General features: G+C 33.7%; 1 protein-coding gene across 1 annotated transcript; it reads left to right on the top strand.

Annotated features, from left to right (window-relative positions):
- Positions 1 to 3,739: 3,739 nt before the first annotated feature.
- On the top strand, positions 3,740 to 10,355 carry LOC103708100 (serine/threonine-protein kinase PBS1). The gene is made up of 5 exons (XM_008792877.5): positions 3,740 to 4,165; positions 4,621 to 4,826; positions 5,017 to 5,206; positions 8,206 to 8,597; positions 9,564 to 10,355. The coding sequence occupies exons 1-5, from the start codon at positions 4,045 to 4,047 to the stop codon at positions 10,053 to 10,055; spliced, it is 1,401 nt and encodes a 466-aa protein (XP_008791099.2). The 5' UTR covers positions 3,740 to 4,044; the 3' UTR covers positions 10,056 to 10,355.
- The last annotated feature ends 5,646 nt before the right edge of the window (positions 10,356 to 16,001 follow it).

Raw genomic sequence — 16,001 nt, 5'->3', positions numbered from 1 at the left:
TTCAATTGCTTGAAAAGCATACACAATCATAGTGTTAAGGAAAAAATAGTTTGTGAATTCTGCACTCATTTAGCAAAACATAGTTGATGTGCCTAAAACTTGTTCAATTCTTCATTTTAGGTGAGTTAGACAAGAGTAATGTAGGGATGGGCTAGGTTTAGTTTTTAACATCCATTCTCTTGCTTCATCTTTAGACCAACTTTGTGATATGATTTATGCAGCCTGTCAAATCTAATTTTAGGCTAATTAAATTAAGTTAGATTTTAGATTACATAATTTATTTTTGTACTATATTATTATTATTACTAATACTATTATTATTATTATTATGATTACTACTATTACTATTATTATTATTGTTGTTACTATTATTATTGTTATTGTTGTTGTTATTATTATAATTATAATTATTATTTGGGTCACAAGAGAGGTGTTGAGCCCCAACAAACAATTATAAATTGGGGAAGGCACCGCTTTAGTGCAATGGAAGAAAAAGTGAGATAGAGATACAGGCGCCATGCTGCATCTAGAGCATAATGATGAACCCAATACCCTTAATGACAGCTTTTGCTGTTGGAAAACCATTTATTCTTTTATTTGGATGATAATAACTGTTACTTGGCCACCATTGCATTCATTCTTTTATCTGACAATGCTACAAGGGATGTCACAATGATTTTCATTAGTTTTATGGTAAATAGTGTACAATAATGAAAACACAATGATATTGTTTGATGTGTTCACTATTTTATCAAATGAAAATTGTATTTTAACAAAACTATGTTATACATTTGTACAACATAAAGGATGGCCTCCAAGGCTATCATAACATTGTTTGTTTAAAACCCTAATCCGATCTCTTATAGTTAAGGGTATGCATTTAGGGTCGTGAATGACAAAAGTTACTCAGCGTTTATTGAATGTGGAGAAGAATTCAAATTATGATTCAACCGTAGACAAGAAAGTAATTCTTTCAACATGCTCCACTCGATTTTTTTAAAATATACAAAAATAATAAAAATAATAAAAACAAAGTCTAGATCTTATTTTCTTTCCTAAATAAATATAAAACTGATTTAAAAAGCCTCTATCTATACCTAATGCTCAAAAAACAAGCCATACCATGATGCCTCTTTAATACACACACATATAAATATGTACGTATGTATATATATGCACCTTTTCCGATAAAAAAATATATGATGCCTCACTTCTCAAGTTGTACCATGAAGGCCCTAGATGTTGGTATGAGGTTAAATGTTATCAAAAGTAGGCAAGCCAATAAGTATTATTGATCAATATGGCCAGTACTTAGAAGTGCAAATGATGGTTTGACTTGAAGAGCAATTGAATGGACCTCTTACGTCATTGTAAAGATAAAAGATAAAAAGTAAAAGTTGACAAGGTGATGCATGTAGCCAGCGACAATTTCAAACAATAATGTCTCGAGAAAATATGTTTTGGAAGCGGAGTTGCAAGCTAATTAACGTAGGAAAATTACAGTCATAGAATCGTATAGATAATTTATCTTTCTCTAAGATGTCAATCCTTGCCAAGAAAAACTGCACATCATTTTATCGGTCAAGTCACGCACTAAACAAAGGTTTATGAGGGCAAATTTCATCAGAAAGGTTCCTCGAACGTGAGAATCCAAGAGCCATTCAAAACTGTACGCGTATTCATTAGCTGTTTCCGTGTCGAGGACATGTGTTCAAACCATGGGCGTGCGTCATCCAGGGTTCTCAGGTGTCACCAGCCAAACGAGACATCCATGAGTTCTCATACTAACTAGCTTTAACAAGTCCTGACAAGGAAAAGAGCTCCCAACGTTCAAGTCCTTACAAATCTTGCACCATCATAGAGGACAACTCACCATGACAAGACTCAAGCTGTATCTATTCTAAATGACTTGAATAGAAACAGTACTAAAACCCATTCCAACTCTCTTTTATATACATACGTACGTACATGCATATGCATGCATGTATATATACATGCATGCATGTGTGTGTGAACGAATGCGTGCATGTAATATGATATATAGTAGGATGAAAAAAATACTTCAATCTCTTTGAAATTTTATACCTAACCATCATTTATAGGTCGAGGGCAATCATCCAACTTTTATTCTGTCTGTAGGTTTTTGACATGGTTTAGTTGCTTGGTTTGATGTTTTGGACTACCTACAATAATTCAATGCTCCCAACCAACTGGTAGATGACAAATTCCCACCAAAGTTGGTCCACCTCGAGTTGGGAGATGCCTTGACCCAACTTGCATTCTTGTTCAATTTTCTATTAAGAAAAAGCTGCATACTTCCAAGAGGAAACTAGACGTCTGTAACTCAAACTCTCTTAACACATACCGTAATCTAGAACTTGTAAGGAAATTTTCTTTCGAAACTTAGATTACATTTAGAACAAATACTTTCATTTATTCAAGTCAAAACAACATTCAAATCAATTTGATTGTAGTTGGATTCTGAGCTAGATTTCACATTTTTAACAAATTCTGATTAGAAAGTTAAGTATCTCTTAAATAAAGGTCACTAAAATTAATGAAAATTAAAAATAGTGTTATCCAGACACTTGGAGATAAAACTCTTACCGACTTCATGAGCAGCCCAACAAGCCAAGTCTCGATTGCACACCCTGCTCACTTGCAATTCATAGGTAAATCAATACTTACTTGCAGACAAGTATCTCTATGCAATATTGAATAAAAAAGCAGCAGATTTCCCTGCATGAAGCATATCTAAACCAACTTTGTTTTGAGAAGTAACTCAAGAAATTAATATTCATGGAGTCAACTCATTTGCATTTCATAGGCTAATTGATACCGGCAGACAAGAATCACTCCGTATATAGAATTTTCATGGACGAAGTATATTTAAATCAACTCTATTTTGAGAAATTACTCAAGAAATTTATATTCACTACGTTAACCGTGACAAATATGAAGCTTGTTGAGTAAAACTAGAGCATGGGTAGCTACAATGTACCAATTTGATGCACATGAAATGTTTCTCTTATATGGTGCCAGAAATTAGTTCAATATAGGACAAGAGGCTAAATACTAAGTCAGCAAGTCAACCATCTACTATGCCAATTTTAGCTACATCTATCCCTATAATTGAGCTAAAAGCAGTATGGGAGGAACTTATGGTTGCAATTTTCACTCTACAATGTCAAAGTTTTTTGCTTGAAGGTAATTCTAGTACTATCATTAATTGGAAGACCTCTTCTACAGTTCTACACCATTAAGTTCTCCATCTCTCTACATTTTTTGATTTCTTCACTGCTAATTATATATTTAAAAAATCTAATTTTTCTATGGATTGGCTAGAGATTTCAATTGTGACTTTTCCTCTTGTGATGCTGTACATCCAAAGTTATCTTTATTATTACAATTTGATCTTTCTTATTTGCAGTCTGAAGCCATTTAAGGATATTCTTCCCTCTTTTTTTTTTATAAGGAATATGTACATTTTTATAGTAAGAATCATTCTCCTTGGAGTCTTTTTCCTTCCCAAAGAGCCAAAAAAAAAAAAAAAAAACCTCATACGCTCATAATTTCTATTCATTTCACCTCCCCAATGCTATGATTAAACTTTATTCTTGCAGAGCAGCCTACATGCTTACTACTTACTAGAGAATTCCACAATTATCATAGTTTAACATTAAACTAATCTTTTGTTTTATGGTAAGATGACATTAAACTAATTCTATGTATAAATACTGGTAGATGTGTATGAAACCAACGCATTGGATGGCTCACCTCTCCAAGGTCAGTCTTCCCCCACTGCTCATTTACACCCCACGCCACCCCCTCCCTCTCTCTCTCCCTCCCCTTTATAAAAATCCGATTTTTTCCCTCCCCTTCTCTTCAAATCACGCCAATCGGATCCGAAAGCGCGAAAAGAGTTGATAGAATTCGATCCCGGGAACCCCGGAACCGACTCAATGCGATCGGTGGAGGAGAGATTTGGATGAAAAATCCGATCTTGGAGGGTTTTTCTTCCCCAAGTTGTGATCTTTCTGCGAAATGGGTTGCTTCCCGTGCTTCGATTCAAAGGAGGCAGCGCAGCTGAATCCAGGAGAGGGGAGAGATGACAGGAGGGAGGAGCTGCCTATGGTCCCCCCTCGTGTGGAGAAATTATCTTCTGGTGAGTTGGATTCCTTTGCGTTCCTACTGAAATTATTCAGTGAATAGATCTGATCCAGGGTCTTGGAACTCTGGATGCTGAGAATGGAAGCTCAGTCTTAGTTTGCTCGATCCCAGTTATCTAGAAAAAAGAAGCTTACCATGTCTTTGATTAGATCTTACCGATATATGATCTGATTACAAATGAGTAATCTTAGTATGTCTTTCCAATTGGTAGTATGGATTTTGAGTTTTGCTTTGTTGATTTTCTGATGATAGAGTGCAATTGGTCAATTTGAACTTCAAACATTTCAATGCGCTTTAAGATTTACCAAGTATGAGCTCAGTTGAATTCATTTTTGTTGATCCATTTATAAAGTTCAGAACTTTAATTATAGATCATGGATTCTGTTCAATGATCGCCCAGTTTTCTCCCAGGTTAGAGATATTTATCTGTATTTTTTTCTTGATTTGCAGGTGCTGATAGGTCGAAGACTAGAAGCAATTTGGATTTGAAAAGAGAGTCATTAAGACCAAACGAGGGGTCTGGTTTTAATATTTCAGCACAGACATTTACCTTTCGGGAGCTTGCAGTGGCAACAAAGAATTTTAGACCAGAATGTTTTTTAGGGGAAGGAGGGTTCGGGCGGGTCTATAAAGGGCATCTCGAAAGCACGGGTCAGGTAATTTGGTCAAATTGCATGAGAATTGTGTTTATAACCCGATCTCTTCCTATATGCTTGAGGCAGAAGATAAAGTTTTGTGAACTAAGTGTCACCTTGTTCAGACAATACTTGAATCCATTAGCAAATGTAAAAATGATAAGAAACAAAAAAGGCTGTTGGTTGATTGATTTGTCTATGCATTTCATAGGTTGTAGCTGTAAAACAGCTCGATCGGAATGGGCTTCAAGGAAACAGAGAGTTTCTGGTGGAGGTCCTCATGCTAAGCCTGTTGCATCACCCCAATCTAGTTAATCTTATTGGCTATTGTGCTGACGGAGATCAACGCCTTCTTGTGTATGAGTATATGCCCTTGGGATCGTTGGAAGATCATTTGCATGGTATGATTTCTGTGCTTCGATTTGGTAGTTTTTTTAAACTATAACAGATGATAGTACTCTTCCTTTGGTTGGTCTTTTAAAAGCCCGATCTCTATTGGTTGTAAGCTCAAGTGAAAATAATATTCTCAGGCAATTTTTTTGTGCTCCATTTCTTTCTTTCTTTTCCTTTTGCTTTCTTATGTCAAACTCAGAGTTCTCTTTGATTGAGAAAAGGATAAACCAATGAACAAACGCTCTCAAATGATATTGTTGACTTGTGCTTGAATCCTTTTTCCTCCTCTATAATAGACTTCTTGCAAGTATCAGGAAACTGAAAAGGCATGACACAAACACTAATACACCAGAATGATCTCAGTTGCAAATATTGAGCCTTTGCATTCTTACTCTAGCAAGCTCTTAGCTTTTCATTTTTGGAACATTTTTTTCCGATGCAAGTCATTATTTGAATGAATATGCCCTTAACCCTATACGAAGAATTCCTGCCTTATACAAACATTTGGGTTTGTACATTAGTTGAAACTATAATTGCGATAGATAAAGCAAATGTAGAAAGATTATAAGATGGTGAATGTTTATCCAGTTTCTATCACCAGACAAGGCAGATGAAATTTTTTCTTCTTATTGGCACAAATCAGCAGTTATTGTAATGCCTACTTTTCTCTTCATTTAAATTATGCTGATGTTCTTTTTTTAGACATTTTATTTAGTTTACTTCATACAGATCCAACTAGTATAATTACTAGAAAGGTCAGCCTTCTATAAATGCTCAGATTATAACCATAGGAACAAGGATGAACCAAATCAATCTTCATCTTCTTAAATTGGATTAATTCTTCTTATTCCAAGCATCTCAATGTGCTTCTTGCTTTGCTTAACCAATTCTTTGTGGTCTTTTAATTTAAAACTTTATTTTCACTCTCACATCGACATGTTTCCCTATATAAGAGGCGTAAGGGCATAAAGTAAAAAAACAGCAGATGGCTGTAGCTGTAGCTTGGTAGCTCAACTTGATTTAAGTTATTCTATTTTCCAGGTCAAGGCATATCATCTCTATTTCCATTTATACTTGCTAAGATGAGAAACAAAACAATGCTTCGCCACTATTTCTTATCTTTACAATCACTATCCATTTTGAATCTTCTGCATGATTTCCCTTGTTCATTTTTCTGCATCCAAAGCATTAGATTCTTCCAAAATAATCAATAGAAACTTATGATGATGATGACTTAATGTTCTCTATATTCATTGGATAGAACTTAAAGGGCTTACTCAAAAATGGAGGAAATAGGTAAATAATAGAAACCCTAGGATCAATCTAGCAATTTTTGTTGTGCCAAGTAATTCCATGTGAAAAGAATCTCAGATATTCTTAGATTATTGATTTTCTTTGGGGTTAAGTATGACAAAGATGGCAAACTAAGATAATAATATGTCCAACTTCTTCATTCATCGTGAAGTCTTAAATGACTCACATCCAACTGTCACTCCCCAATTATGGTTCCATCTATGTGATGCATGTGCCTGTTGACTTATGCATGAGAATGCATATGCCCGATCTATTTTGTATATATTAGTGATCATTTGCTTGCACTGCTTACTAAAATAAGCAAGTTTAACCAAGTATGGGCAGTTTCTGATATAGTAATTCTGGTTATAAGCTGTAATGAGTTTTTATTGAATGATATTGATGATTGACTATGGCATATGTATGAGATAGGCATCACTAAGTGATCAATGAAACTTTTTATTTAATTAACTATTAACTAGTCAATGGATCTTCCTGTTTCTTTATATGCTGTCTATTAAGATGTAGTTGAGCATAAACATGTTAAATCGATCTATTTTTTAGTTAGCCCTAGCTCTGCCCTTGTCAACTTTGAATGCGAAATCATTTGAATTTCACCAGCTTAAAGTCTCTTTCTATGACATTTCCTCTTCTTTTGATCCTTGAACCTAAATTGGACACACCTCCTCATTATGTTATCTGTAATCCATCTCTTGCACTATCAAGAACAAGTTTTATAGCTTTTCTTTGTACTCTATTTGAAATAGAATCTAGCTCCTCTGATATTTGCGATTGCCACCCTAATCATCAAATCTACCATACAAAATTCCTAGCATCCTTATCATTGTTATCTAATCTTATTTTTGCAGCCATTTGATTGCCTAACAATCTGGTTCCTTTAGTAGAGTTGGCATCATATCACTCCTAGTAGAAACTTTTCTGGTTTATTGTAAGGTAAGGACGGCATACTTTAGTTAAGGAACTGGATAACCTGGTGGTCAGGACTCAATTGTCTTATCTGATTCCTTTCATCCAAAATCTGATCTATGATCATATTAATAATTATGCTAGGTTTTAGGGTTTCGGTCGTAAGCACCAAAGGAACAGGGTTCCTTAGACCTTGCCATTTCACCTCTTCATTTAGTCTCCTTCCTATGTCTAGGGGCCCTTTGGGAGAGTTGCTCCTTGGTTGCATGAACTTAATTTGCTTTAACAACATGCTAGGTCTACTTTCCCATCCATTGGCATTATAGGTCTTATACTTGGTCCCTCTTCTGTCTGAAACTATCTTGGTCAGATATCTCTGCTATTTCTTAGATTGATGAAAAGACTGAGAGCCAGCCAGAAAATGCTGAACCAAGCTTTTATGGACTATAGCTTGATCCACAATGCCAACTTCAAATAGATAGGGTGTCCTGTTGGAGATTTTGTTTTGTATCTATGGTTTCATAAGTTCCTACTTTGTGCAGTCAGTCTCATGGTTGTGCTTAAAGTCATGCTTAAACAATCGTCAGTTGCCTGCTATATGACTCAGTTCACATATCGTAATTGTTGCACTAACCGATCTTGGTGTATGCCAGTTGATCTAAAATATTCCTTTCACAATAAAAATAGCAACTTTGGATGGTCTTTCATTATTGAAAGATATAAGAAGCTAGTGCTTTTGCTAGCACTGTTGGGAGCTTGTGATCGAATATTTTAATGATTCTTGCAGACCTCCCACCTGAAAAAGAACCACTGGATTGGAATAGAAGGATGAAGATTGCTGCAGGTGCAGCCAAAGGGTTGGAGTACCTTCATGATAAAGCAAACCCTCCAGTTATATATAGGGACTTCAAATCATCCAACATATTATTGGATGAGGGGTTTCACCCAAAGCTCTCTGATTTTGGGCTTGCCAAACTCGGTCCTGTTGGTGATAAATCGCATGTCTCAACAAGGGTGATGGGAACCTATGGATACTGTGCTCCAGAGTATGCTATGACTGGACAATTAACAGTCAAGTCTGATGTGTATAGTTTTGGTGTCGTACTCCTGGAGTTGATTACTGGAAGGAAGGCCATCGACAGCACCAGAGCGCATGGGGAACAAAATCTTGTTTCATGGGTAAGCTTTCTTTGTTTTCTTGTAGTGGTGTTTACCAAGTCACTTGTATCCCAAGTGGATTTTGAGCTCTTGCCAATTTTCAATTTAAAAGCAATGCAGTTAAGAGCTTGTACTCTGAAAAACCCATTGTCTGTACTCTTCATTTTTATTATGTATCTATTGCTTTCTGTTGTCTGATAAGGCAATTTATCAGGCAACAACTGGCAAGCTGATTGTTTCAGCCTATTTGGGCTGAGTATATCATTCAAATTAATATACTGAAATTACCAAATTGCATCAAACAAAATAGTCACTCATCTTATTCCATGAAGTGGAAATAGAAGAGGAAAGATGCAGGGGAATCATGAATTTGAAATTCTACCGAGAGGTAGTTCAACAGTGCTTTTTTCTAATAATTTTCAAAATTTTCAAAACAAGATTTATTATCTCGTTTTTTAAATTAGAATTCATTTTTGTAAACCTCATAGATGTGCAGAACATATTATAATTTTTGCAGTATACCAGAAGAGACCCTTAAGATCATCATTTCAACAAAACCAAGGCAAACCCATAATAAAGAAAGACCAGCATCCATGACTGGTTCATTAAGATGCTCAATTAAATGCTTTATAAAGATGTAAATGGACTAGCACCAGATTAAGCAACCAATGTATGTTAAGGAAGAGCTCAAATAGCCTTGACATGGCGAGGTGCTTGAATATGTTTCTATGGGTTTAGTTTCTATTGGAAGTTCTGAGCAGTAACAAAGGGAGTCAGCAATCGTGGGTGGACACGACCATGAAGATAAATGGCGGTGAAAAATTTATCCATTACGATGCTTTGCTTGTGTTGTAACCAAAATATTCTTGAATTTATATTCCTTTTTTCATTTATTACACGGATTTAGACTTGAGATACTCAAGCATTGCATGAAAACTTATGCTTTTCCTACTTATAAAGATCATGCCTATATGTATATCTTTGCAGGCTCGGCCCATGTTCAACGACCGAAGGAAACTCCCAAAGCTAGCTGATTCGAAGCTGCAAGGGCGGTACCCCATGCGTGGGCTCTATCAGGCTCTTGCGGTGGCTTCCATGTGCATCCAAGAGGAAGCTGCCTCGCGCCCTCTTATAGCTGATGTTGTGACTGCTCTGGCCTACTTGGCATCCCAAGCTTATGATCCCAATGCAGTACCTAATTCTAACAACAGGTCTGGTGGGGAAAGGAGGAGCAGGACCAGCGATGAGAAAGGTGGAAGGATGCAAGCGAAGAATAATGATGGAGGGTCCGGCTGTAAGTGGGAATTAGATGTGGAGAAAGAAGATTCTCCAAGGGAGACGGTCGGGATCTTGAACAGGGACTTCGATCGGGAGCGAGCTGTGGCGGAGGCCAAGATGTGGGGAGAGAATTGGCGGGAGAAGAGACGGGCTAATGCTAATGCACAGGGCAGCGTCGATGCTGCGAGTGGAAATGGGTAGGCACATAATGGACCACTTCTCCTTCCATTTTTTTTTCTGTATAAGAGAGTTGAAACCATAGAGTAAGGAGCTTGTTCCATGCTACCTTTTCATTTCCTTTTTCCTTCTTATTTATTTTTCCTGTAACATGGAGGGGAAGAGGTGGAAGATTTAAGAGTGTATATTTTCTATAGGCAGGGAGGTTTTCTACTGGTTATGGTTGGTGACCAGACATGTTGTTTTGCTTATGAAGTTTTTAGAAAATTTTGAGAGATGGAAGAGATCTGTATGACGTATATTGTTTATATTGTTTTGCTTCTTCCTCTGTTCTAACCATCAGAAGGTACCTTTTGCATTCCACTTCTGTGGCAAAGGGAACTGTTGCTTAATATCAAAGCTTCTGATGCTGAACGAAGGTGCAAAGCTGGAATATGCTTCTGTTTCCAACTGTTTGGGATCACACGTCACTAGCGAAATTTGAATAGAACCCATAATTTTGTTCTCTTCAGATTGTTATACTCCTTGATATTTGGTAGGCTGACTGGAGCTCGCATGTTTTATATATACATACATACATCTATATCTATATCTATATATTTATCTCTCTCTCTATTTATATATATATATATATATATATGTATATATATATATATGTATATGTATATATATATATATATATATATATATATATATATATATATATATATATATATATATATATATTATATCTATATATTATTTTTCAGATTTTCATCCAAAACAAGTTATTTGAAACTGTCTTTTAGTATATTTAATGTGAAAATATAACAATGTAAATGAAATATGAATTGTTAGAACAATTCCTCATCCACTGCACACCCAAGTCCCATCATATGTTAAGGGGATTTTGTTGGTCGCTTCCTCCTAGTCCTTCATGTCAACATATAATGGTAGTTGAAAATATTTCAAACAATCATCGTCTTTTTTTAATTGAAATAATATATTGTTTGTATGCTAACTATAAATTATAGATTTAGGGTTCTATATGTGTATATATAAATGTCTCTGTTCAAATTCTCAAATGTTAGTATTTCTGTGTATGTATATCTATCTATCTATCTCTCTATGTATATATATATAAAGTTAGTTGCTTTGAGTTTTTGGAGTTTTCAAATTATGCTACTTATAAATTTCATCAATTCAGATATTTTGTGAACCAAAAAAGTTGAAATATTTATGTGGATCACACTCAAAGTATTATAAGAATTTCTTTTCATTTCATCCATTGATTGTAGTCCAATTTGTATGTGTCTCCTTTATTCCTCAAAAATTTACTCAAATTGGTGTTAACTACTTCTGAGAGTCGATCGAGTAATCTTGAAGTGTCAAGTGACGGAATAACATTTTTTTTCTATAACATTTACCATTCATCTTTCTACCTAACTCACTTCCTATTGGAACATTGGTCTCATTCAAAAAATTTCCTTTGACAACTATATATAGGTCATACTCATCAGTCATTTGTTGAGGGAGACTATCTTGATCTTTGATTTGAAACTAGCTAAAATGCCTAAAGTTATTTCTCAACCATCAATTGTTTTTTATTTCTAAGGTAGGATATTGATGTATTAGCCAAAATTATAGCCAATAAGCCAAGATTGTTTGTGGGTCTTCCTTTTATTTAATGGATTTAGAAAGATTGTTTAATTAGGTGGGGTTCTGAATTAGACCGAGTTCTGTGAATTGTCAACACACAGGTGCATTAAGTTGAACAAATTTGACTATTCATCCACATAGACTAATGTTCACTCAATCTGATTGGTCAAATTAGTTGTATGTATATAGAATTCAAACTAGGCCTACCTAATCAAGACCCTAGTGCTACATCGAGGAAGAAATTGTCTAGGTCTAAGAAATGGACATGCATGCTTTTGTAAAAGTTTAGGAGGACCTCTAAAATTTATCGAAAATATGGACAAGATGATATCTTCAACTAAATAGTTATAATGTCTTGTATTTAGAGGGTAGCCTACTAAAAAGACCTCTTTCCTCGGTCCATGGGTCTTCGACTTATAGCATGGGCTGAAATATTGAAATTGCAATGCATGTATAAGATTTGCCTATCCTAGAACTTTTGGAATCATCCTTTTTATATTTTGAGGTTTTCGATTTCTTGTGAGATATAAGAGCTTTAATATTAGGGCATTCTCCTTCCTTTGTATACTCTCTTCGCCATTAGTTCACGATTGTCTCTACCCCTAGATGTCCCAAACCATATAAATTTTTGTGTTTTCTCTCTTTGTTTGCTTTGCTATCTCTAAATCTAGTCACTTTGTGTTATAAGAGAGAGAGAGTCCTTCTAGGGGGCGTTTGATATAGGGTGATCGTCCTAGGATCAAGGGTGATGTCGGTGGAGGTGATGAGATCACCGCGTTTGGTTGCACTACGATGATCCTATGTGGCGGTGATCTTAAATTATCTCCACTCCTCAAATCACCTCCCAACTTGGTGATGGAATACCCGTCCTTGAGGTTGGAAATCCAAAATCACCCCAGGCTAGTGATCCTGGGTTGAAAGTTAAAGACAAAAATACTCCTCAAGTTAGCAGAAAAATTGATATATTACTATACCATCAATATATTATGTCAATGTTATATATATATAAAATATTGATATTATATATTATATTAATGATATATAATATTATAATATATTACTATCCTATTATTGGAGGATAATTTTAAATTCTAGTAGAAATATATTATTATATTTTATATTTATATAATGAAAATATTTAATATATTACTATATTACTCCTATTTACCTTATTTTTCTAATCAAAATAATTATTAGTATTAAAAAAATATTATAAGTATAAATAAAAATATTAATTGTATAATGAAAATAACATATTTTTATAAGATTAATAATTTGTAGGAGTAATAAATATATTTTTATAGAATATATTAATAATTAATATATTGATAAATATATTAATATTTTATTATAATATATTCTATATGATTAATAAATATATGATAAGAGCTACTAAAAGTAGAATATGTGACAAAATTATGGAGCTATTATAGGAATTAGTATATTGACTTACATTTTTAATTCATGAGAATTAAAAATACATAAAAAATCCATCTAAGATATATCAAAGGTATTTATGGTATTATGTAGCCAGTGATTTTGGATCTCCGTACCATACCAAACAAGTTACTCATGGATATCCGAAAATTTTTAATCACTGGACCATGGCCTACTAAATACATTGATCTTAGATCACCGGGGGTCAAATCACCTCAGCATTCGGATCACGGAGATCTTAGATCATCGTGGTGATCCTGTTGGGGTTACCAAACGCCCCTAGGGAGGATGCAGGGGCGGCCCAAAACATTTGGGGGCCTAAGGCGAACTCACAAAAAAAGGCCTTTTTTTTTAATGATGAAATTTTTTTAATAAGTATAAAATACTTTAAAATTTTTTTAAAAAATAACTCGTCTAGCTTTTTGAGATGCAAAATTACTAATCAAATTTTTATACTCAAGATCCATTAAAATACTATTTTCAATCGATAATATAGCTAATCCATTTAATCTTTCTTGTGACATACTTGACCGCAAATAAGATTTTATCAACTTTAATTTTGAAAAACTTCTTTCAGCAGAAGCAACTGTTACAGGTATTGTTAACAATATTCTGTAAGCAATGCATGCATTTGGAAAAGAATCTATTTTTTTTATAAAACTTAAAGTATCAATAGGGGTACTAGTTTCTATTTGTAAAACTTCTTTTAAAACTTTTAACTCTGAAAACAAATCAAGACCATCAATATCAGAATATTCACCATGCTTTAAAAAGTTTTCAAGATTAAGACAACACTTTTTCAAATCATCTTCATTCAAAGATTTTAACTTTCTAAAATTAAACAAAAAACCAAAAATATTTTCATATATGGTAAATTGTTCAAACCTATTTTGAATTGAAGAAATAGCTTGATCTACTATATATAAAAAGTAATCAATTCTAAAAGATTCTTCAACTGATCTTGCTGTCTCATCAACACTATTTTCATCAAAATGTTTTTTTCTACGGATCATACGTTTTTTACGAAATGTAGGTTCTATTTTCATTTCATTTGCAATTTCTTTAGATGAATTCAAAGCATTCATGAATCCATTTTTCCTATAACTTTTCAAATAAGAAAGAAGACTTTTAATTGATCTATAGCAACATCAATATGCATGCCTTCAGATTGTAAAGTCTTACTAACTGAGTTAACAGCAAACAATATATCATACCAAATATTCATGCCTAATAAGAATTCAAAATTTCCAATCTCATATGCAGCTAAGCATGTGGCTTCGCTCTTTATTTTAGGATCTTCACTAGTTTCTGCTAATTGAATTAAAGCATCTCTTATTTTAGGAGCTTGGTTTTTAATTGCTTTGACACTTTCAATACGACTTTCCCAACGTGTCTGTGGCAAGGGTTTAAGAGTCAATGTGGATATATTATTTTGTAAAATTTTCCATCGTTTTGTAGAAGAAGAAAATAAGGTATAAATCCGTTGTATCACTCCAAAAAAAGATATAGCTTTAGAACATGAGTTAGCAGTATCACATAATACTAAATTCAAGTTATGACATCCACATGGTGTGTAAAACGCTCTAAGATTTATATTTAATAATTTTTTTTGTACACCTTGATGTTTTTTTTTCATATTAGACCCATTGTCATACCCTTGTCCTCTTATATCATTAATTTCAAGTTTATGTTTTTCTATTATATTTATAAGTTCATTAAAAAGACCTTTTCCAGAGGTATCATCTACTTCTAAAAATTCTAAAAAATATTCTTGTACTTTTACTGGACTTGTTGAAGTATCTACATATCTTAAAATTAAGGTCATTTGTTCCTGATGGCTTGCATCAGGAGTGCAATCAAGTATTACAGAAAAGTATTTTGTTTCTTTAATTTCAGATGCTAATTTCAGATGCTAATATTTGAATCAATTCATTTTGAATATTATGACCTAAATAATGATTGTGAATTTCACCATGTTGAATGCGTCGAACATGTTCTTGCATTATTGGATCAAATTCTGCAATCATTTCAATAAGACTTAAAAAATTTCCATTATTATTTTGATAGATCTTTTCGTTCTTTCCTCGAAATGCTAAATTATTTTTTGAAAGATTTTTCACGACAGCAATAATTCTCAATAGAACTTTTTTCCAATGATCTTTCTCTTGGTTTATTTGTTCTTGGAGACTTTTATCAGTTGTCTTATTTTTTAGCAATCTCCCTTCTAAATCAATCCACCTATTCATGCTAGTGATATGTTCATTAGCTATTTCATGACTTTTGAGCTTGATACCTAAATTTTTCCAATCTTTAGTTCCTTCATTGACTAATTGACTTGTGCTAGGCTTTGAATAAAATAATTTACAACAAAAACAATATACTCTATCCAAATTCTTCGAATACACTAACCACCTTCTATCATATTTTTCACCATTTGATAACTTACGAATGTAATGTATTATAGAGAAGTGTCTATTGTTTTCATCTTTAGGAAAATGAATATCATAATCTCTAATTGGACCTTTTTCCACTATTAAGTCTCTCAATTTTGTATCAATATTTTTCCATTGAGCAGGATCATATAAATTTGTAAGAATAGAACTAGTTTCATAATATTTTTCCTTGTTTATCCTATCTCCATCCGATTCTTCATTGTGCTCTTCACTAGATATTGTTTCAGTAGATGTTTGAATACTACTATGAATTTGGTTGTCAATTTCATTTTGTTTCGTTCTTTTTATGTCATTTTCTAATTCTATTTTGGGTGCATGCTCTGTTGTTAATTTCTGAGTTGAATTTGATGTGGTTTTTTCTTTGTTTGTGACAACAAATCTATCTAGAGCTTCTTTTTGAGATTGAATGAGTTTATCAATTTTTCTTTTCTTTTTGAGTTTT

The sequence above is a fragment of the Phoenix dactylifera genome, chromosome 4 (genome assembly GCF_051530095.1).
Source record: "Phoenix dactylifera cultivar Ajwa chromosome 4, Ajwa_hap1_PhDact_Kaust_v1.1, whole genome shotgun sequence".
Classification (NCBI taxonomy): Eukaryota; Viridiplantae; Streptophyta; class Magnoliopsida; order Arecales; family Arecaceae; genus Phoenix; species Phoenix dactylifera.
The sequence above is the reverse complement of the archived record's forward strand: the minus strand, read 5'-3'. Positions and strand labels throughout refer to the sequence as shown.